The sequence below is a fragment of the Bos javanicus genome, chromosome 4 (assembly GCF_032452875.1).
Source record: "Bos javanicus breed banteng chromosome 4, ARS-OSU_banteng_1.0, whole genome shotgun sequence".
Taxonomy (NCBI): domain Eukaryota; kingdom Metazoa; phylum Chordata; class Mammalia; order Artiodactyla; family Bovidae; genus Bos; species Bos javanicus.
The window spans coordinates 118,875,437-118,899,919 of record NC_083871.1 but is presented as its reverse complement, the minus strand read 5'-3'; the positions used below and the strand labels follow the sequence as shown (position 1 = coordinate 118,899,919).

Sequence of the window (24,483 nt, the reverse complement as noted above, 5' to 3'; positions counted from 1 at the left end):
GGAGGTTATCTTTGGCTTTTAAGTAGGAAAACACTTCTCTTGGTTGCCACAAGATGGCACTGGCCTCAAAGTTACTCTGTTAGATGTGTTTTGAGCATTTAGTATGATTTTTTTTTTTTCTTACATGTATTTTCACATTCTTTCTACATTAAATTTAATGGAATGGATATTAAATAAAAATTTCATCTCTAATTTTAGTGAGGGAGGTTCCATTTTCCTGTGTCATTTTAGTCTTCAAAAAACTTTAAAAATTAGATATTAAAATTTTAAGCATTTTGGACGTGTATAACTGAGAAAGTGAAAGCCCCTTATGGGCCCTCTCCTAGGACTTGTTATATATTATGCTAGATTTTTTTAATGTACCTATTTTCCTGTGTGAAAATGTACATGTTGGGGGAGAGGGATGGGAGAGAGCGTGGTTTATATTTATTGTCTGTGCTTTTCAACTTTATTTTAGACATTTTCCATATTACACATTTTGAGCTATCCTATTTTAAAAAATGACAAAATCATCTTTTAAATATTGTTTAATAGTTCCCTACAAGTTATTATACAGTTTATTTAACCTTTACCTATTTTAAGAGATAGTAGACCAATGGCTTTGTAAGTTTTTATTCCAGAAATAACCATTTTAGCTTAAGTCGTTTTTCATACTGTTTTCACAAGTATTTTTTTCACCTGAAACAGCTGTTGCATTGCTCTTAGCATATATTGCCAGCGTTGTTAATTAAATGCAATTGTGAAATAAATACTTAAATTTAAAAGAGGAATGAGACTACAATTTATTCTTCATAAATGTGTGAAGTACGCTGTCTCCAGTCTCTGTCTGCTTTAGGCCCACTTGGTAGACTTAAGGGTCTTTTCACAGGTGAGTTTTAGAGTTGGTCTAGTTTAACTTCTGGGACCATATGTATATCGTTTGTCTTCCAACTGCGTATACTCACCGAGATGCGTGTTGGCTCTGTTGGGATGTAAGCGCTGCAGAGCTGGGCCCTGCCCCTGCGCGCCTTCCGCGGCCCCGCCGGCCCGGCCTCTGCTGACGCTGGCTCTCCCCTTCCTTCCAGGCTGTTCCTGAGCACCTTCACTCTGGCAGTGTCGGCTGGAGCAGTCTTGCTTCTACCCTTCTCGATAATCAGCAACGAAATCCTGCTTTCTTTTCCCCAAAACTACTATATTCAGTGGCTGAATGGCTCCCTGATTCATGGTTAGTATATATGTCTTAATATAATCACAATTAGTGTTTTCATTTTATACTGTACTATATTTAAAATTTTTCCCTTTCTTATTTTCCATAAAAATGTGGATCTTCCTTCAGTAAACTATTTGAGTCCTTCATAAAATCAGAAAATCAGATTTTACTTACTAGTCTGATTCTTAGTTGTGAAAAGCTTTTCTACAAGAAACAGCATTTATACTGTGATTTTGAAAAATACATTTTCATTTAATTATTTAGCAAGAGAATTTTGATTTATCTGGATATGTCAGAATTCAACCTCCATTTCAGACCTTAAAAAAAAAAAAGCTTACTATAGTTTATTTTATTTCTTTGCTGTTCATTTCTGTAGTCATTTCAGAATGTGTGATAGAAGGGGGAGAAACTGTTTTGTTAAGGACAGACTTCAGAATTTGTTGTTGTTGTGGTTCAGTTGGTAAGTCTTGTCTAACTCTTTGTGGCCCCATGGGCTGCAGCACACCAGTCTCTTCTGTCTTCCACTATCTCCCGGAGTTTGCTCATACTCACGTCAACTGAGTTGATGATGCCATCCAACCATTTCTTCCTTTGTCACCCCCCTCTCCTGCCTTCAATCTTTCCCAGCATCAGGGTCTTTTCCAGTGAGTGAGCTCTTCTCATCAGGTGACCAAAGTGTTGGAGTTTCAGCTTCAGCCTCAGTCCTCCCTTTGAATATTCAGGGCTGATCTCCTTTAGGATTGACTGGTTTGCTCTCCTTGCTGTCCAAGCGACTCACAAGAGTCTTCTCCAGCACCACAGTTCAGAAGCATCGATTCTTCGGCGCTCAGCCTTCTATGGTCCAGCTCTCACATCCATACATGATGACTGGGAAAACTGCTTTGACTATGTGGACCTTTGTCAGCAAAGTGATGTCTCTGCTCTTTAATATGCTGTCTAGGTTGGTCATAGCTTTCCTGCCATGGAGCTGCAGTCACCGTCCACCGTGATTCTGGAGCCCAAGAAAATAAAATCTCTCACTGTTTCCACTTTTTCCCCTTCTATTTGCCACAAAGTGATGGGACCAGATGCCATGATCTTCGTTTTCTGAATGTTGAATTTTAAGCCAGCTTTTTCACTCCTCTATTTTACCTTCATCAAAAGGCTCTTTGTTCCTCTTGGCTTTCTTCCATAAGAGTGGTATCATCTGCATATCTGAGGTTATTGTTTATTCTCCTGGCAATCTTGATTTCAGCTTGTGTTTCATCCAGACCAGCATTTTGCATGATGTTTTCTGCATAGAAGTAAAATAAGCACAGTGACAACATACAACCTTGATGTACTCCTTTCCCAATTTTGAACCAGTCCGTTGTTTCATATCTGGCTCTAACTCTTGCCTCTTAACCTGCATATAGGTTTCTCAGGAGGTAAGTAGGTAGTCTGGTACTCCCATCTCTTTTAGGATTTTCCCATTTTGTTGTGATCCACACAGTCAAAGGCTTTAGCATAGTCAATGAAGCAGAAGTAGATGTTTTCCTGGAATTTCCTTGCTTTCTCTGTGATCCAGTGGATGTTGGCCATTAAGATCTCTGGTTCTTCTGCCTTTTCTAAATCCAGCTTGTATATCAGGAAGTTCTCTTTTCATGTACTGCTGAAGCCTAGCTTGAAGGATTTTGAACATTACCTTGCTAGCATGTGAAATGAACACAGTTGTATGGTAGCTCTCAGCATTCTTTGGCATTGCCCTTCTTTGGGATTGGAGTGAAAACTGATTTAAAAATTAATGTGGTTAAAAAAATAATGACTTATTTTGGCAGTGTGGTATATTGCTTTGAAGCAAAATAGATCTTAATTTCAGTCTTGGCTCTGTGATTTTCTGGAAATGTTTAGTGAGGTAGGGCATTTTAATTTGTGAAATATATACAAAGATCTGACACACACATCTTTCTATGTGTTTCATTGTCTTTTGCCCACCTTTTTCCATATTGAATTATGTTATCTCTTTATGTGTGAAACGCATCAGCTGTTTATCAGATTTTTGTAAATTTGTTTTTCTGGTTATGTTTTTAATTTTGCGTTTTTGGTTGCAGGATTTTTGCTTTTTATGTGTCCAGTCTTTTTCTTCCTTTGGTTTCTGTAATTGTTTTTGTATTTAGAAGATGATCTCCCTTCATGAGATGTGACAAATACTCCTTTTTTTCTTGTTCTTTAAAAAAGTGGTTTTGTTTGCATGTAACTGTTTAACCCATTTGGAGTTTATACAGATAACTACATCTTTTCTTACCCCTTTGTGTTTGTGTTTAAAGAAATACATACTTGCTGTAGAAAATTTGGAAAGCAAAATTTATAGTGAAGAAAATTCGTATTACAGTCTCACAACTCAGAGAGTTGCTGTCACCTAAACCCTTGAGTATTGTGTGTGTGCATGTGGACACGTAACTGAGTAGATAATGAGATGGAACCTAATGGAATTCAATAGATGAGAAATTTCCCTTTTTAAATTTACATTTCTTTAATTACTAGTGAGGGTGGGCATTTACAAAGCACATTTTTCGGTCATTTGTATTTGTTTTTTAGTGAATTTCCCCCTGTATTTCTTGTGTCCATTTTTGTAAGTTTTTAAGTATTAACTGTCAGGTTAATTGCAAATGTTTCCTTCCCGGTTGGCCTTTGACATGCTCGTCCTGTTCTTGACAAGAAGAGTTTTGATACCTCAGTCTATTGGGTATTTTACACTAGGCGTGTGCTTTCTGTCACACGTGAAACTGGAAACAAACGGAGTCACTGATGCCCTGAAGACCAAATGAATTCAGTGAAATTAGGACTAATTGTTAAGTGAATAAAGAGAAATTACTCCATTTTTGTTGCTTAGCAATTGAACTCAAGCAAATTAAGGTCTTTACTGACATTGACACAAAAAAGTAGGCCGTCCCCTGGGAAGTCACCGCGCAAGGTGGGAAACGGCGTGGGGGTCAGATGCGCGGTGTTCTCAGTGGCGGGCTCAAAGATAATCTACCAGTGACTTTCCTGGTAAAGCACTTTCAGATAATATATGATTTGCACGTGTTTTTGGCACATGTGTGAAACGCTTGCTGAGGCTGTCCCCTTGGCCCTCGCTCTCGGTGGTGCTGTGGCTCTGGTGCGTGCGTTTTGAGGACTGGGCTCCAGGTGCTTTCCCGGAAGTGCAGGTGGTCTCAGTCCAGGCTAACCAGAATTATGAGCAAACTGGCCTTTGTTTCCAGTTACTAAACAGAAAATGCATGACACACTTAATGACCTTGAAATACTCTAATCATAGCCATTTATTTATCATTTTTATGGACTGAAAGTGAGAGCTGTCAGTACATGATGTGCCATGTATTTATGCTGGAGTCTTAACCTTGGAAGTAAATGTATTTGTTTGTATTGGTTGCCTTTCTGGTTGTAATGTAAGAGGTGTAAGCTCATTGTATTTTGTTTCTGAATCAGGGCTTAGAGAAGCACTTCCCACATAGTGGTAGCCCAGTAAGCATGTGTTGTGAGTAGGCAGACTGTAAACAGTAGCTTTAACCTCCAGTGACCATGTCGGCTGAAAGCTGGGGAGCTAGAGGAGGAGCCCCTAAGCTACATCTTTGCTTCTAGATGCATTCTCGTGGTCGGTCTTAGGAAGTCCTAGCCACCAGGGCTGGACGTTGTTCTCGAGGGTTTGATGAGCCTGACTTTGTTTCTGCTTCTGGTTTTTTGGTAGAGCTGCTTGCAGTGAATTTCATAAAGCTTCATATTTATCTTTCTCTTTCTGAATTCATAGTTGTGTTTAATCTTGTAGATGACATCCAAGGAGTGTTTGTTTCCTTAGATTGCCTTGGGGTTGAAGATTCGTCAACCTTAGATATGCTTGCTCCTTTGTTTTTTAAAAATTGTAAGCGTTAATGGGGCCAGACTGTCGCAGGGGAGCACCCAGGGTGTAGTTCAGTGTGAGGCTGAAGGCAGTGGTGACAGGAGTTGGGTCAGCTTTGGAGAGTATACATCTGCGTTGCTGCGGCTTCGCGTAGCCTCCGTCCCGGGCACCGTGGCCACTCTTTGATGAGCTCCTTGGGTGATGGCAGGGTGGCTCGGGGAGGAGGCTGACAGGATCTCTGAGACTATGACAAGGCCATCTGTCCACTTTACTATGAGACTCCTCTGCTGAGGTCTCCCTTTGATGGGATGCAAATAAGTTCACATTTTTTTCCCATTCAGAGTGGGCTGTTTGCACACCTCTTCTCCAAATCTCCTTGTGACCAGGTTTCCAGTCACGCTCCTTCCAAGTCCCTGACCTTCCAGCTGAGCCACAGGCCAGTGTGAATGTGTAATTATGTGTCTGAGCAAAGTGAGCGGTCAGGTGCACTGCCCAGAGTCCTGTCCACTGGGAGGATTCCCCGTCACTGCTGGCCTTTGTAGATGTCCCAGGGAGGGCTGTCCCCCTTCCTCTCTGGGGGCAGTGTCTGCTTGGCAGACCCGTCTGTGAGCCAGGCCCCGTCTTCTCTTCTTCTGCCAGCTGATCAGACGGAATGCCCCACCGGGGCACAGGTACAGTCCAGCTAGGGGGAGACGTGGGGACCGTGGGCGTCAGGGCCACTTCCGTGTGACTCACTCGTGCCTTCAGGGCCTGCTCAGGCACACTCTCCACTCGCGTCTGGGGTTGGGGTGTGGCTGTGCACGTCCACTTTATGGCTTGGCACACCCACCAGTTCCTGATGGCCCACTTAGGTTGCATGGTGACTTGGTGACCCACAGTTAAGTGTTCAGTCTTTACTAAGCCTGACAGCAAGCCAGTAACTTTCTCAGAGGCAAGGTAGTAGTTACCTGCAGGGGGATAGCGGGACTTTGTTCCAAAATCCCAAGCGCGTTTGCTGTGATTCTCCTCCAGGGTCTATCGTGGGCTCTGAACAGCATCCTCTCTGCTGCTGACTGTTCCAGCACCATTAGATCTGCTGGGTCATAAGGCCAAGGGCAAAGCAGCCTGCAGAGCTGCCTGGGCCTGCTACAGAGCCTTCTCTTGTTTTGAGCCCTGCTCAAAGCAGCTGCTTTCTGTATCACTCAGCAATGGGCCAGAGTGGCGCACCCGTGCGAGGAGCATGTTCCTTTTCCAAATCCCAAGAAGGCCCTGAGCAGTGCGCCTATGCTTGGTGTAGGGGAGGCCAGGTGCCACAGCCGTGAAGGGCTGTGACCCAGACCGCTGGGCCCGGAATAGACAAGTCTAGAGTCATCGCTGCTGCTTGCTCACTGGGTCTGACTAGCGTACTGTCATCTGTGTAGTGGAGCAGGGTGCAGTCCCCTGGGAGGGAATGGTGATGGAGATCCCTCAAACTCAGCTGTGACATAGGGCCGAGAGGACCTGGGCCCCAAAGTCAGGACAGTGAAGATGAGTTGTCTGCTTTACCAGCCGAAAGCAGACTGCTTCCTGCGGGCCTCATGGGTGGGCTTTCCCAGGTGGCCCCAGTGGTGAAAAACCCGCCTGCCAGTGCAGGCCTCATGGCCAGGGATGGAGGAAAAAAGCTTTTGTCACATTGGTGGCATACCAGGTACCAGGACATGTGTTCATTTGCCCTCGCAGTGAAGCCTTGTCTGCTGCAGCAGCGTCACCGTAGCACCCCCTGGTTGACAGTCGCTCTCTGGTTAAGCTGCTAAGAACCTGCAGTCATTCTCCAAGGTCCCTCTTGGGGATGTAAGAGTCAGCCCCCTCTCATTCCCCACCTTACCTTCAGGAATGTGGGATTTCTTGTGGGTTATGGTTTCCATGTTAGAGGTGGTTCTAGTGGCTTCCGCTTGGCCTTTCTCACTGTGATAGCTCCTATTCTGCAGGTCACGGAACTGTGTGGGGATTCTGCCTGCATTTGAGCACGTCCATTCTGGTTAGGCATTTCAGACCTGGGGAAAGAACTGCAGCACAGGTTCAGGGACCCACTGAGACGTGTGCAGCCTGAGCTAAACTCCCTTGACCCCCTGACCTCCACAGGCCCCTGCTCTGACCTGGGTGACGTTTTGGGTCCCCTGGGGGTAGTGTCATTTCAGAGTCAGAGTCAGTAGTCCCGGAAAGTCTGATGGTTTCTCTTACCCAGGGCAGTGATGGTGTCCGTGTTCATGTGCTAACATTTGCTGTCTTGTGACATTTATGGGGTTTTCTTGAATTATTTTTTGTCTTTTTTGTTAAATGTTTTATAAATTTATGCTAAATTCTTTGAGGCCTGGGAACATGTCTTAAATTCTCTTAATCTCCCATGAGGCACCTGTCCTGGTTCTTGCACAGGGACAAGTAAAGATTCATTGATTGGATGAGTAACAGTTATTAATTGTATTATTAGGAATACTTTGATAGAGTGGACTTAATTTGAAAATAAATTTAATGGCTTATTCTGAGTAATTATCAGTATGGAATGATTGTGCCTTTATGAGGATTAGAGGCTAAAATACGTGTTGTCAGTGCTTTGATATCTAAATGTACTCAGTTTAGCTTGAATACAGGGTTGGATCTTGGACATGTGTTTGAAATGTTTCATGTTAACTGTATTACCTTGGAATTACAGGGTTCTGGGCCAAAATTCAGTGACATGAATAAATAGAACATTAAACTTAGTTCTAAATTGCTATCTTTCAGTAAGATGTAGCTGTGTCTACAATGAGAAAATTATTAAAACATTTTCTTCGAAAACATAATATAGAAATGGTATTGGAGCTGGAGTGGGTCAGGTTGATAGTCTTCTGCTCACTGATGGTTTTAGCTGGGGCTCTCTGTCACTGTCAGCTGGGTGCTGAGAGAGATGGGTTCATTGTTCCCTTGGTGTGGGCCATGACATGCCAGTGACTGTAGTTTATTATAGGATGGTACAGAAGGGACGGAGAGGACAAGTTAAAATGGTAGCTACAATTGTATTATTTTTAATTCTAATTTATTATTACAATTAAAATAGTGAAAGAATAAAAATAAAAGAAAGTGTCCATTGTATTCACTTTCTGTATCTTCACTATTAGTAAGTGGAGAAGCACGGAATTCTCCAGATGAACCACCACCCAGCTGCTTAGTGGCTCTCCCTTCTTGAGTGAGGAGAGTGCTTTGGGACTGGAGGAAGGTCGTTGCCCAGCGTTGTAAACACACTAAGTGCCACTGACTTATCCACTTCAAACTGATACTTTCATGCATGTGGATTTAAAATGAAAATGAAACTTTCATATACCTTTGGATAGAATCAAGTTATAACCTTAAGTTAAATAAGGAAATAATTCTTCAGTTTTTGGGGTATTTTCTCTCAGCTAAGCTATCTATGCTCACTTATGACCAGACAGAGATACACATTTGTAATATGATTGACCATTTGAAGATTCAGCCTGTTGAAAGATAACGACAATGAATCTGGCTTGACTTTGCAAGGTGTGTGTGCCATATTTTGATTTGTCAGCAAGAAGAGCCAGTGTGATATTTTGGCCAGGATGCAAGGACAGCCCCAAATCCATCTTTGTTTTATACATTTTCAAGACCCGCAGAAGGTCAAAAAATTCAAACTTTTAGATTATAATCAATTAAATTTAAAAAGGAAAAATAGGTATCATGTTTACTTATGTATAAACATTAAATCAAAAGTCAGTTCTTACTAAATTTTAAGGTATCATCTTTAAATATTACTAACAATTTCTAGTTAATTGGTCTCAATAATTCAGTCATTTATTATAATGTGCATTATTCTAGTTGTATAGTTACTTGATATTTATTATTTATAATGGTGAAAATAAAAAGCAATCTAATAGGAGATTTGCTTAAATTTTGGTAGATCCAGACAGTGGAGTGCTTTTTTTACCATTATAGATGATGATGCAGATGAATATGTGTTTATATAGAAAGATGTTGAAAAAAAGTTTTTCTTTGAGTGGTAGGATTATATAATATAGAAAATTTATGTTTTATAAAAAATTTTGTTTTGGTGTTTGCATTTATAGTATTTCTACAGTAGATGTGTCTTGCTTTTTTAATTTTAAAAACAGAGTTAAAATGTTTCACAGCTTGTTGCTAAATTTGTTCTTTTTGTTTTGTTTTCCAAGTACAGAAGCAAAAGCTATACTTGTGAGGTTCTCACAACACTCACTATTCAAGAGCAAACTTGTAGTCTTTCCTTTAAAGCTTATGCTTTCTTGGAATTTTTTTTATTGTATGTCACTTTTTGGCAGTTGGATTAGATCTTCAATTCCAGTGAAATATGGTTTTAACTTAGTTTTACCGCTTTGGAAATTATTGAATATGGCTGAACTTGAATTAATTTTCTAATTTAAATGAATGAAGTTTTTTGTCTGTGTGATAAAAAGTGTTAGTTTTTTTTGCTTCATAGTGTTATATTTTGTATTGAAATATTTTGTGACTCCAGCAGATGGAGCTAGAGGGTAATGTATCCATTGGTGATCTGGAAGTTCAGTTTGGCTGGGTTGAGTTTTGAACTAAGTATTCTGGAATTGTTAAATAGCTTTTGTTTGTTTAGATACCTCTTTGGGGGATAGACATTGAATGTCTTTCAAAACAGTTGTCATTGCAACTGATTTAGATAAACTGCAAGTTTTCTGAATTTTTAGGGTTCTACTGTGTTGGAGCATATGATTTTAGTTTTCTGAAGTAGAGAAATTTAGCTAACATTTTTTCTTTTACAAATTGGTAAGTAATAATATACAATAAAGGTGGTGGTAGTAGTATGTTATGTGTATTAGCCCTAATTTTTAATTTAAGAACATTTTATCAAAATTATACCATATTCTTAAGAGATGCTTATGTGTGTCTGATATATGTTTGCAGAATGCTGAAAACTTGGTAAGTTTTCAGTTCAGTTCGGTTCAGTCACTCAGTCGTGTCTGACTCTTTGCGACCCCATGTTAAGTTTTACAGTTTTCAAAAATAAAATGACAACTTAGTGTATAGTAGCTTTATTATTTTTCTAATTAAATGTTCTCATAGTAACTTTAACTTTCTTATATGTGCAGATTTGATAATTAAATTAGCATGAGCTGAGTCTGAAGGTTTCACATTTATTCTGGTTAATAAATTTAATTTTTTGCATTTAATTATTTAGATTTTTTAAAAAGCTGGTTATTTACATAGGTGATTATACTGTTACCTAGAATATTACCATCAACTTTCAAATTCTTTGTGTTAACTGAATTTTTCTTAAAAAAATAAATGTGGTGGTGGTTATATCTCTTTTTGCAGTTGTGGTTGGTAGAACCATCAGCAGTAATGTTGACTTTCCTGGAAAGAGGGAAGTGGGGGAAAATTAAAAAAATTAAATTATATGTGTTATAGTAATATATAAAGTTCAGTACATAAAAGAAGACACCAGTTTCATTACAAACTTAAATGAATTGTTATTCAGAATCTTTGTGATCATCCTGTTTTCTTCACTTATTGATAAAGATTTCTTTATTTAGATTTTCATGACTATCTTCATTTTAAGTGTGTTGGTTAGTTAGAATAGATATTTTTCCGGATTTGTGATCTTTAGCCAAAGGCAGACTTAAATTTTTCAACTTTTGATTTCTAGAGAAGAATTTGAATTTGTGTTTTTCACTACATGAAAGGGACACATAATGATCAGAAGGATAAATTCTAGAAGTATATATATATACTTTGTATATTTAGAAATCAGCAATAATGATGTCTCCTTTATAACATGGATGATAATTGTTTCAAATTACAAAGCCTAAATAAAAATTTCCCCCTGATTATAAAAGTATAGTGAAGCATTCAAGGTTTATACTCATGGTTGAAACTGTTTGAGTGCACCCTCTGAAGCTGCTGCCACTCCATAATTTGTGATTTTGCAGAGGGTAGAATGTGAATTGTGCTTAGCGAGGCTAGAAAGTAAGTAGACTGAGATCTGTGACTGACTGGGGACCCAGCTAGCATCTGCATCTCAATTAAGCTTTGCTGCTCTCTGCCCTTCTTAGGCATTTTGTGGGGAAGTTATTTGATACAGTGGTGTGGAGGATTTTGAGTTTCACAAAGGAATTTAAATATGATTTTTAAGGGTCTTTATATGCCCCTTATAGAAGGCTTAGAACGTGTAGGCCAGTGGGAAGAAAAAAAATCATCCGTAATTCTACTGTGTTCACATTGTTAATAATTTGGTATATTTCTTTGCAGTTTATTTTCTGAGCCTGTTTTTTGTCATTGTTGTTTTCATGTACTTTTAATGCCATATTAGAATACAGAGTATTGTTGTGTAAGCTTTTTTTGGTGTAATTAATGAGAATTGTTCTTTAAGGAAAGGATCGAGAGCTGCGACCCCATGGACTGTGGCCCACCAGACTCCCCTGTCCATGGGATTCTCCAAGCAAGAATACTGGAGTGGGTTGCCTGCCTTCCTCCAGGGGATCTTCCCCACCCAGGGATTGAACTTGCATCTCTTATGTCTCCTGCATTGGCAGATGGTTTTGTTTTTTTTGTTGTTGTTGTTTTTTTACCACTGGCGCCACCTGTCTGGCCTAATTGCTGATGTGCTTTGGAATTTTCAGGATTTTGGACCATTTGCATTATGTTGAGACAGGGCAGGAGAGGCACTGATGATAATTTAGCATTTTGGTATGTTATTTCTCTTCTGTTGTTCATGAGTGCTCTGTGAGTTATGTTTTAGCCCAATTTATACATGAACTAGGATGGCAGAGTTTGAGTCCCTTTTCTAGGTCTTGTATAAGCTGGTAGGTGTGATCCCAGGCTGGTCAGACATAAAGTGCCCCTCACTTAGACATCTGCTGCCAGGCCTGGGAAGGCCTTAAACCATGAGTTGTGTGACTCTCTTGTGCGCTAAGTGCACAGAGTCTGTTCAGCATTTTACTGAAGTCCGGTTTGTTATTTGAAAGACATATTGGTATCTTTAGGCTCGGATGTACTAAGGTGTTCTGTTTTAGTGTTTTCCAAACTGGTCAGAAGCTCAGCTAAGCATTTTGTTTTACTGAGATGGATAGAATTAATGGGCTATCATGTTCTCAGCTTAAACATGGCCCTTAAGAAAATCGTGTGAAACAGATGTTCTCTTTTTGGCAGACCAGAAAGGGCCCTCATGATCTCATGAGCCCCTAGAATCTCATGAGCTGAAGTGAAGGTTTTCCCAGATAGTATATTTATTGGAGGCTCTGGGGAAGAATTTGCTTCCAGATTCATTCAAGTCGTGGAGTTTGGTTCTTTAGTTGTGGCCTGCGGCCCCACTTCCCTGCTAGCTGTAGCCAGGTGCCTTCTGCCCTGCAGGCCACCTGCCTCTTTCCTCAGGCTTTCCATGTGACAGTGCCCCCCGCCTCCATCCCTAGCAAAGCTGTGTCAAGTTCTTCCCTGACTTACCCTTCTGCTGCATTCCTGACTCCTCTGAGAGAACGTTCTCTGCTTTTAAACACTCCTTTGGTTAGGTTGTACCCACCTGGCCTATCCAAGATGGTTTCCCTGTCTCTCTTTATTGAAGTCCACAGCCTTAATTGTATCTGCAACATTCTTGTCTCCATGTGTATTGGGTTGAAAGTGTTTCCCCCAAGTTCACATCTGCTTAGAACCTCAGAACATAACCTTATTTGGAAATAATATCCTTGCTGATATAATTAGTAAATTAAGGCCACGATGAATTAGGGTGGGCCCTAGTCCAATAACTAGTGTCCTTACAAGAAGATAAAACAGAGACTTGCACAATGGGCAGAATGTGAAGACAAAGGCTGAGGCTGGAGTGATGCGTCTATGAGGCCAGGAGTGTGCCACCTCCAAGGAAGGGGTCTTCCTAGAACCTCTGCAAGGAGTGTGGTCCTCCTGACACCTTGATTTTGGACCTCTAGCCTCCACAACGGTGGGAGATTAAATTCTTATTGTTTGAAGCTGTCCCGTTTGTGGGACTTTGTTACAGAAGCCCTAAAAACAAATATACCGTGTAGCATATTCACTAATAATACTGGGTAACAGCTCCAGGGATTAAGGCGTGAATATCTTTGGGGATTTGCTCTGCCTCCCATGAGCCTACAGCTGAGTACAAAGCAGGAAAATACAACCCATAATGAAGAGAAAAGTCAGTCAGAACTTGGAATTGACACAGATTCAAAATTAGTAAATAAGAACACTGAAACATTTCTTGTAACTCTGTTTCATTTGTTCCAAGAACTGGAGGAAAGACTGAACGTATTGAGACATGAAAGATGTAAAAAACAACCAAATAAACTTCTAGAGATGAAACCTGTAATATCTGACGTGAAATGTAGTGGATAGGATAAAAGCAGATTAGATATTACAGAAGAGATCAGTGGATTCTAAGACATAGCAATAGAAAACTGTCTAAAAAAGAAACAGAAAAAAAAAAAAAATGACTGAAAACCAGGGCATCAGTGATATAATTGATGTTCCTGAAGGAGAGCGGGTTAAGAAAAATATTTGAAAAACTAATGGCAGAAAAATTTCAAGATTAGATTAAAAACTGCAAACCCTCTTATTCAAAAGCTCAACTTGTCCCGGTTACAAGAGACCTGTCAAGATACATCATCAGATTGGTCAAAACAAGTGATAAGGAGAAATCAGAGAAAAAGATATAAAATACAGAGGAACAGTGATGGGAATCACAGCATCTCTCTTGTGGGAAAAAATGCAAGACAGATGACAGAGCAGCAACGTCTCCGGAGCACTGAGAGAAGAAAGCCCTGCCAGCCTGGTGTATATCCAGTGAAGATGTTTTTCCAAACAGAGTCAAAATAAAGACAGTCTCAGATGTACAAAAGGTGAAAGCCCATCACTGCAGACCTACAGTACCAAAAATAAGGGGCGCCCTCCGAACAGAGGCAGAGTGGCAGAAGACAGAAACCTGGACCTATGAAACAGAATGAGGAGCGCTAGAGGCGGCTGATTTGCGGGTAAATATAAAAGAGTACTTATCACATAAGTCTTATGAAAAGAGAATTGGCTGTTAAAATAACAAACAGTAACAATGTATTGTGAGTTTTATAACGCGCAAGTAAAAGCGCATGCCACCAGTAGCACAAGGGCGGGAGGAAAGAAGTGGACGTAGGCTGTAAGCGTCTTCAGTGCTGTGTGTCAAGTGTTGCTGTACCTCTTGCAGGCAGATTGTGATGATTTAAAGGTGTATATGATAAACCCCAAAGAACCCTAAAGTATCTCAAAGAAGAAGTATAGTCAATAAGCAAGCAGAAGAAATAGAATGGTATCATAACAACACTTAATCCAAAGGATCACAGAAAAAGAAAGCAAAGGGAGGACAAAACAGTGGAACAAATACAAAGCCAAGAGCAAATTGATATACTTAAACCTGATCGTGGCAGTAAACATCAGTGGTCTAAACATTCTGATTAGAAGACAGAGATTATTAAATTGAATAAAAAAGAAAGCACAAATATATGCTGCCTATAAGAACCTGCTTTAAATGTGAACACACACATACTGGTTAACGGCAATAGGAGAAAAAAGATTTACTATACTAATTCTAACGAAAAGGAAGATGAAGTAATTAGTGTATTATTATCAGAGAAAGGTAAAAACGTTAACAGGCATAAAGATCATTTCATAATAATGAAGGGGTTCATTCATTAAAAGAACATAGTAATAAACTTATCTACTGAAAAAATGCCTATTTACTACATAGCTTCCCTGTTGACTCAGATGGTAAAGAATCCGCCTGCAGTGTGGGAGACCTGGGTTCAATCCCTGGGTTGGGAAGATCCCCTGGAGAAGGGAATGGCTACCCACTCTGGTATTTTGGCCTGGAGAATTCCATGGACAGAGGAGCCTGGTGGGCTACAGTACATGGGATTGTAAAGAGTCAGACACAACTGAGTGACTTCCACTATTAAACACATGAAGCAAAAACTTAAGAAAGGATTAATAGTCAAAGTTACAATTATGTTCAGATATGTACTATCCCTTTTTCAATAATTTATGGAACAAGTAGCCAGGAAAAATTAAGGATATAGAAGACCTGAATAAAATTAGCTATCTTGGCCTAAGTTGTATTGATGAAACGCTGCCCAGCAGTCGTGGAATATACATTCTTTTCAAGTACTCTGGGAATGTGAACCAAGAAAGCCATATTCAGTGTCATTAAACACATTTTAATACTTGAAGTCATAAAAGATGCTCTCTAACTGGAAAATGTCAGTTTTCATTCCAATCCCAAAGAAAGGCGATGCCAAAGAATGCTCAAACTACTGCACAATTGCACTCATCTCACACGCTGGTAAAGTAATGCCCAAAATTCTCCAAGCCAGGCTTCAGCAGTACGAGAACCGTGAACTTCCGGGTGTTCAAACTGGTTTAGAAAAGGCAGAGGAACCAGAGATCAAATTGCCAACATCCGCTGGATCATGGAAAAAGCAAGAGAGTTCCAGAAAAACATCTATTTCTGCTTTATTGACTATGCCAAAGCCTTTGACTGTGTGGATCACAATAAACTGTGGAAAATTCTGAAAGAGATGGGAATACCAGACCATCTGACCTGCCTCTTGAGAAACCTATATGCAGGTCAGGAAGCAACAGTTAGAACTGGACATGGAACAACAGACTGGTTCCAAATTAGGAAAAGGAGTACGTCAAGGCTGTATATTGTCACCCTGCTTATTTAACTTCTATGCAGAGTACATCATGAGAAACACTGGGCTGGAGGAAGCACAAGCTGGAATCAAGATTGCCAGGAGAAATATCAGTAACCTCAGATATGCAGATGACACCACCCTTATGGCAGAAAGTGAAGAGGAACTCAAAAGCCTCTTGGTGAAAGTGAAAGTGGAGAGTGAAACAGTTGGCTTAAAGCTCAACATTCAGAAAACTAAGATCATGGCATCTGGTTCCATCACTTCATGGGAAATAGATGGGCAAACAGTGTCAGACTTTATTTTTCTGGGCTCCAAAATCACTGCAGATGGTGATTGCAGCCATGAAATTAAAAGATGCTTCCTCCTTGGAAGGAAAGTTATGACCAACCTAGATAGCATATTCAAAAGCAGAGATATTACTTTGCCAACAAAGGTCCGTCTAGTCAAGGCTATGGTTTTCCCAGTGGTCATGTATGGATGTGAGAGTTGGACTATAAAGAAAGTTGAGCACTGAAGAATTGATGCTTTTGAACTGTGGTGTTGGAGAAGACTCTTGAGAGTCCCTTGGACTGCAAGGAGATCCAACCAGTCCATTCTGAAGGAGATCAGTCCTGGGTGTTCATTGGAAGGACTGATGCTGCAGCTGAAACTCCAGTACTTTGGCCACCTCATGCGAAGAGTTGACTCATTGGAAAAGACCCTGATGCTGGGAGGGATTGGGGGCAGGAGGAAAAGGGGACGACAGAGGATGAGATGGCTGGATGGTATCACTGACTCGATGGACATGAGTTTGAGTGAACTCTGGGAGTTGGTGATGCACGGGGAGGCCTGGCGTGCTGCGATTCAGGGGGTCGCAAAGAGTTGGACATGACTGAGCGACTGAACTAAACTGAAGGACAATAAAATTAAATGGGAAATCAGTGACAGCAACATTTGGTAACTAAATAACATCCTTCACAGTAACTCAAAGAATAAAAGGGAAATTTGAAAGTACTTTGAACTCAATGAAAATCAAAGTGAAGCATTCCAAAATTTATAATACAAGGATACCTGTTCTTAGAAAATGAAATAAAGGTCTCGTACAGTGTCCACCATAAGAAACTAGGAAAAGGAGAGCAAATGAATCCCAAAGTAAGGGGATGGGAAATAAAAAATATGGGAGGAGAAATGAACAAAGTAGAGAACAGAAAGCATAGAGAAAATCAGTGAGCAGGTCAGTAATGTTGATAAAGATTTAGCCAGATCAGAAAAGCAGATACTAGTTATCAGTATCAGGATATCACTACAGATTCTACAGCTGTTAAAAACATAATTCGTGTGTATTATGAATATCTTTACGTCAGCAAATTCAACAACTTAGAGAAATGGAAAAATTCCTTGAAAGGCGAAAACTACTGAAACATTCTCAGGCATTGTGGGGATGTTTCAAACATTCTTACAAACAAAACTCTAGGCTTAGAAGACTTCATTGGTAGTCCTCCCAAGTATTGAAGGAAGAAATAATGCCAGTTCTACACAGACTTTTTAAGGAATTTGAAAATGAGATAATACTTCCCAACTCTGAGGACAGCATTACCCTGATGCCAAAGCAAAACCAGATAGACATATGTGAAAACTATAGGTGAATATCCCTCATGAACATAGATGTATAAATTTTAAACATAATTTTAGCAAATATAACTATATAAAAAGGATAATATATCATGACTTTTGACAAAAGCAGTGAATTTAATTTACCATATGTGCATACTAAAGCAGGAAATTCATATGGTCACCAAATATATGCAGAATTCAGTGTCCATTCCTGATAAAATCTCTCATCACATTAGGCATGAAAGGGAATTCCCTCATCTTAATAAAGAGCCTGTGAAAACCCTAACATCATACTTAATAGTGAAAGGCTGAATGCTTTTTACCTGAGCTTCCCCTCTCACTATTTCTGTTCTGGCGGTTTTTAAAGAATAAATGAGATTGCAAAGGAAAAAGTAAAACTGTCTCTAATAACAGATGACATGACTATTGAAATTCTGATGGAAATTATTCTAAGAAAGCGATTAGAACTAATCAGTGAATCTTGCAAGGTTGCAGGGATATAGGATCAATGTATAAAACACCATTGCATTTCACTAGCAATGAATAATTGGAAATCAATTTAAAAACCAAAGCCATTTATATACAGTAGAACAAAAAATGTGAAGTGGTTAGGCATGCGTGAGACCTGAATACTGTAAGCGAGGCATCACTGCTGAGGAGAATTAACGCGTGCTGAAGTACCTGGAGAGGTGTGCTGCTGTGTTCACAGACCAGAAGACAGCAGTGTTAAGGAAGCCATTAGTATGCCGGTTCTCCCCACTGACCCATGGGTTCAACACCATCTTAGTCAGAGTGCCAGCATGTTTTTTTTGGGGGGTGGGGTGGAAATTGAAAAACTGCCCTAAGACTTAGATGGGAATTTAGAGGACTTAGACTGGCCAAAACGCCTTTGAAAGAGAACAAAGTTGGAGGACTGACTGCAGGACTCCAAGTTTAAGGCCATAGTAACTGACACTGCTGCATGCATCAACACAGAGATGGACAGATAGGCTAAGTAATGGAATACAGAGTCCAGGAACACATCCAAACATATTGTAAATTTTTTTTTAACAAAGATGTAAAGGCAGTTTGGCGGAAGAGGCTGTTTTCAATAAATGGTACTGGAGCAATTGGATAGTCATAGGTTTAAAAATGAACTTCAGTCCATATCTGACACCACATGCAGAAAGTAATTCAAAAGAATCATAGACTTAAATGTAAAACTGTAACACTTGTAGAAGGGAAATATAGGAGAAAGTCTTTGCCATTGGGTTAGACTGTAATTTCTTAGGCAAGATAGCTAAAGCATGATCTGTAAAGAAAACATTGATAAATTGCACTTTGTCAACATTAGGAAATCTTGTTCTTTGAAAGATCGCGTTAAGGATGAAAAGATAATTCACAGAGTGGGTGAAGGTATCTGGAAATCGTATGCCTGATAAAAGACTTGTAATCAGAGTGTATAAAGAGCTGCCAAACTCACTTAAGTACAACCCAATGAAACAGTGGGCAACACATTTGGAGAGACATTTAGCAAAGAAGTTGTAAATGGATGGCAGATAAGTTCATGAAAAGATTTGACGTTATTATTCATGGGGGCAATGCAAATTAAAGCGGTGATGAGATCCCAGTGTGCACCTGTGAGAACGACTGAAGCTGAAAAGACCCTTTTTTTGTCAAAATGTGGATGAGACTTCAACTCTGCGGGGGGGTATGTGAAATTGTATACCTGCTTTGGAAAACATTTTGGCAGTTTCTTGAAATGTTAAGAAACACACCTACTTTATGAGTCAGACATTACATGCTCACGTATTTACCCAAAAGATATGAAAGCTTGTGTCCATATGACTTGCACTTGAGTGTATAAAACTCAAGTTTATGTATAAAGTTGTGTTGTATAAACTACAACTTGAGTTGTGAGAGCCACAGCTCAGTTTGCAGGGACATGGATGAAGTGTGGTTGACTGAATCCAATCTGATACAAAGGGGCAGGCTACCGATGTGCCGCAGCATTGAAAAAATCTCAACAGAATTGTGCCAGGTGACAAAAGCCAGACAAAAACAACAGCATATGCTACATTTACCGTGCATAGAAAATTTTAGTTTTTTATAAAAATTATAGTTTTTTTATAAAGTGCAGAATCTGACTCCTGGAGTATAGAGTAGGGTAGAGAGTGCAGGAGGCAGTGATTATAAATGGTAAGGAGGCTTGGGAGTGACGGTTGCATTTGTTATCTTGGTTACAGGGACGTAACTGTCAAATTTTATGACATTGTACACTTTATGTCAATAAAGTCATAAACTGTCAATAAATTATACACACTGTGTCAATAATAACTCAGCACATTTGCTACAGATCAATATTTTTGCCTTTTATATGCGTCGGGCTTTTTCACCAAGTGAACACGGGCGCTCGCAGAGCCCGGTAGCTCGGTGCGGGAGCTAGTCAGCACCGTGTGTCAGCAGCCTCGGGTTGTGATGGCTATTAAAGGCAAAAAGTCATTAAGTGCTTATTTTGTGACAGACGTGCTGGTTGTCCATACATTATTTCACTGACTTCTCAGCATCACCTACAGACATGATCCTCAGCCTCGTGTAGATGACGATCCCGTGACTTAGAAGGTTGTCATGTGAAAGTGCAGGGGCTCGAACCCAGGTCTGTCTGGAAGTCTTGTGTGTCCCTTTGGTCACCATCCTTATGTGTCTTTCCTGGTTATTAACACAATACAATTGGCTGTAACTATAAGCCCTCTGATTGAAGAAGATTAAGATTTTTAGCATCTTTTTTTTTAAGACTGAAAAGTGGTTAAGTATTTTAGAACAATTTTTATTTTTAAAAGTTTTTCCCTCTGAAACATATGAGACGTTGTTTTTGAAGACACTTTGTAAAACATTCTGTTTCCTGCTAAGATAAATATATACTGTAAAATCATTCAACCTATCTAGATTTTTGAATAAGAAACTGCAAATTGATTTTTAATTATATCACCGTGTTTACTAAAGGAAGTACATCTCTCTAGGTAACCTGTACAAGTGCTGCAGTCATTCTTTTTGTTTATATTCCATGCTGTTCCAGAAAGGGTTTAGGGCTGTTAGGAAACGTGTATGTGGGTCTGTAGCCAGGGCAGTTGGGAGCTGTCTGCTTTGGTTCCCTGAGAGCTCAGTGTGTAATCTCCATGTGTCTGAAATGGAAGGTCCCCGAGGGCAGAGGTGTGTGTTTCCTTCATTGCTACATCTCCAGTGCCTGGAACAGTGCCATATACGTAAGGGTCCTGGAAGAACATCAGTTGCCCGTTTTCAAAAGCATTGGATTTTAAATGTATGTAGTGTGTTGAATTTATGCTTAGCATAATTTTTATCTTTGATTGTATAAATTTTAATGAAGATTATAGCCATCAGTTTTAAAGTTGAGTCTGTTACCTATGAAAAGTGAGCTGCTGGTCCAGATATCCCAACAAGATACCTAAAGTTCTGTATTTTTAAAAATCAACTCTTACTATCATCTCAGTTGCTTTTTATTGTGATTTTATGAGTGTAGAATGTGCTAGAAAGGGAAAAGGTGATGTGAACTCGCTTGCCTCTCAAGTTTTCTTTCCCAGTTGGAGTTGCTTACTAAACTTCTCTGATGCGGTCGTTTTTAAAAATCCCAGGAATTACTGTAGCTCCTCGAAGGCTCTGCAGGCTTGGTGGGTTTTATATAACCAGCCTCTGTCATGTTGGGGGATTGCTGTGAAGACTAAATGAGTTTGTATAATATCTGTAAATCATTTAGAACAGTGCTTGGCACATGAGGGCTCAATAAATGCTAATTATTACTTTTAGGGTTTTATGAGGCTTAAATTAACCAAGATAATACATGTAAAATGGTTAGTAGAGTATCTGGCATTTATTAAGTGCTCAATAAATGCTGCTGGCTCTAATTTAAATATTCAGGTGCCAATATGTCTGAAGAGGCTCTGTCTTTGGATTGCTGCATATGTCATATGTTTAGTGAATTTATTTTAGAGCATGAGGAAAAATCAGTAGTTTCTATATTGACTTTTCCCAATAGTACAGTTGCAGAGTTATAAAGATTTTACAGAAATATGTAATTATTATTCTGATTTCTAAGTTTAGGTCCTTTGTTAGGCCTCTCTATTAAGTTTATGTTTAGTTTTTACTATTAAAAAGCACAGAGCTTTGACTGATAGCACAATTTAGCACAGCAGTTTTCTTTGACAAGGTTGTCCGTATCTAACTCATCTTTCCTTTATTGTTATCCTCATAGGTTTGTGGAACCTTGCTTCTCTCTTTTCCAATCTTTGTTTATTTGTGTTGATGCCCTTTGCCTTTTTCTTTCTGGAATCAGAAGGTTTTGCTGGTCTGAAAAAGGTAAGTAAATTAATTTAGAATTAATTAATTCTAAGTAATTTAGAATTAAATTTCTTAAATGAAGAAGTAAATGTCATTCATTGTTGAACTAGAAATAGTAGGCTTAAGCAACTGTTACTGAAATGTAAAACATTTAATAATAGCAGTGCCTTATTAATATTAATAATGCTTTTACAATAATGTTAATAATGTTACACATTGAGTTAATAAAAGTGTCCACAGGAAGGAAGTCACCGTTTGACCTTTGAATGCTTTTTATAGTATGTGCAGAGCTGGTGGAGAGCTCGTTTGCAGAATGAATAAGCCGATACAACAGCTGTTATTCTTCTCCTCGATACTGTCATTTAGTGTAAATAAAAATCTGAAGCTGTATCTTGATGCAGAAGTGGCTTCACACCCAGTGTCTGCAGGAGGGCAGCATGTTACCAGGCTGCCCTGGATTGTCAGGTTCCCAGTTCCGTGACTTACTGCGAGATGAGTGTGGGAGGCTGAGAAGTGGGCAGAGAGGACTGCCAGAGCATCTTAGACAGTTAATCCAGAACTTGTAAGTGGGACTCACTCCCTCTGTCCTTGAATAGTAGGACATTTTAAAGTGAAGGGAGCAACATGTCCATTTATAGCTTGTGGAGCCCTTTGCTATAAAAGCTTGGAATATAATGGAAGGATTTCAGTAGTTAATACTTTTTGAGTGACTTTTAAAACTTGCTGAAATGAGTTCTAGTGTTACAGTTTACAGACACATTACACCTTTTTAACTTTTAGTTAGAGTTATTCATATTCCTACTGTGGTATACGGTTGCTTTCATATTTGGTGAATCTTCTGAGATCAGAGTGGGTGGTTGTGTATGGTGGTCAAACCTGCATTGAGAACGTTGGCTTTTATATATTTGATTTGCTTTTTATAATGATACATGTAAATTATTTAAGTCATCCATGTAATGGGAACAACTTGTACAGTTTCAGTTTAAACAAATAGAAAACATAACAATTAAAAAATAAAAAACATAATTTCTTGAGAATTATAGAAAGTTTTGTTGTTGAAAGGGATTTAGTTCAAACTCTCCTTTTATATCCAAGGGTATTAATGTTACTAAATTGTCTTAAGAACCTCATATCTACCACTGCAGAACTCAAACTAAGACCCAGAGCTTGCGTCTTACCTTCCTAGAGTGTGCAGTTCTTCACAGGTCAGCACGGTGGGGAGTGCAGGTACAGCCAGCAGGGTACCTGCTGGGCAGTGCCGGCCAGGGGCCCAGGGGTGGAGGGCCAGAGGCGTGCTGCAAGGGGGCAGGGGTGTGCTGCAGGGGGTGGCAGGTAGTAGTGAACAGAGCGGGTGTGGTCTGGAAACCGAAAGATGGAGCTCTAGGAGACTGGAATGAGGAACAGAATGTCAAAGAGGGGTTGAAAGGAAAGAATGTGGTCACGGAGAAGAAAGAGGTCATCGGAGACACTCAAGAAAGCAAGTTCTGTAGAATGTGGGAGCCTTTTGATGGGTAGTCGTTCACTTGGCAGAGTTTTACTAGGCCCTTACTGAGCAGTAATTCCTGTGCTGTTAGAGGAGCTTGCTGGGTACAGAAACGAAAAGACAGTGTTCTTGCCTTCAAGGGATTCACACAGGGAGAAGTCAGAGATGCTGGAGGAACTTTGATACACCAAGCTGCTCTGGGAGGGATGTCTTGGTTTGCCTAGAGAATTGGGAAGACTTCAGGGAGGAGTTATCCTGCGCATGAGCTGAGACTTGCAGGTGAGCATCCAGGCTTGAGCAAAGGCCGAGACACTGCCTGAACTAGGGAGTGGCCGATGCTTAGCTCAGAGTGGAGAACAGGGACAGAGCACTGGCCAGGATCAGACCCCGAGGCCCGCGTCCTGGGCCAGAGTCTGGGTTTTAATGCTGTAGACACCAGGGAGTCAGCACAGGATTGCTGACGAGACTTTTGCATCTACTGTTCTGTTTAAGCATGTTTAGAGATAAATGCATGTATCAGAATGTCAGCATACGTCCCTGGGGAAGGAGTACATGCAGTGGACATGCAGAGCGCTCTGTGGGGACATTACCACCCCGAATCAGTCACGCCCCTGACTCTCAAACAGAGTCACTAACAGGGCCTTGTCTGTGCTTCAAACACACAGAGTTTCCCCCACCCCCCGTCTGTCTCATGAGTCATCTTATCAAGTTCAGAAACTCCGTAAAGCTCAGTGTTATAAATGCATTTTCATATTTGGAGATTAAAGCTATGATCCCTAGGTTATGCTTTATGTAGAAATCTGGTTATTAGTTAAATAGATTATTTTAAAAACAGTGTGCAATATGGACAGACCTCTTGCGTCCAGATCATCGTCCTCCCTTGTTGTGAACTAACCAACTGGAAAAGGGACTTGGCTAAATCTGTCGGAGCAGAGTTAGCACCATCTGTAGAATTAAAAACAGTTGAAGCATGTCCACCAAGGTCAGAGGGGAGACAGCTTGAGGAGAGGTATAAGAAGGTAAGTAGAGATATTTTGTGCCTACAATTACACAGCAGTTCTTCCTTCCAATTTTTTTACTTCTAGTCTCTTTGTACATGATTAAAAGAATGCCTCTTCTGAGTGCATCTCTGAGTATGTTTCCTCAGAGTCCCTCCAGCCACTAGCTACATCTCATGGTCTCCGAGGGGACTGATGTACCCAGAGATTGTAGGATGCAGTGCGCATGACCCATCCTGTTAATTCCCAGATACAGCCGAGGATTTAAAGGGGCGGGGGAGCAGAGCTCAGGATGGCTCCCACTTATGAGACTGGTAGCTGGGGGATGAATGGGAGTTGTAGAAACCAAATTA

The 24,483-nt window shown here is 40.1% G+C and overlaps 1 protein-coding gene across 7 annotated transcripts in view; it reads left to right on the top strand.

Annotated features, from left to right (window-relative positions):
- Window positions 1-24,483, top strand: part of LMBR1 (limb development membrane protein 1) — a 133,219-nt gene that overhangs the window by 26,591 nt on the left and 82,145 nt on the right. For 3 of the 7 annotated variants that reach the window (XM_061415315.1, XM_061415314.1, XM_061415317.1), the window contains exons 4-5: window positions 1,065-1,204; window positions 21,564-21,667. The exons of 1 other annotated variant lie outside the window; for it this stretch is intronic. In XM_061415315.1, coding sequence (XP_061271299.1) covers window positions 1,065-1,204; window positions 21,564-21,667 — 244 coding nt within the window. Of the gene's footprint in view, window positions 1-1,064; window positions 1,205-21,563; window positions 21,668-23,272; window positions 23,412-24,483 lie in introns of those variants that run through there. 3 more of the 7 variants (XM_061415320.1, XM_061415318.1, XM_061415319.1) reach the window with 3 other exon arrangements.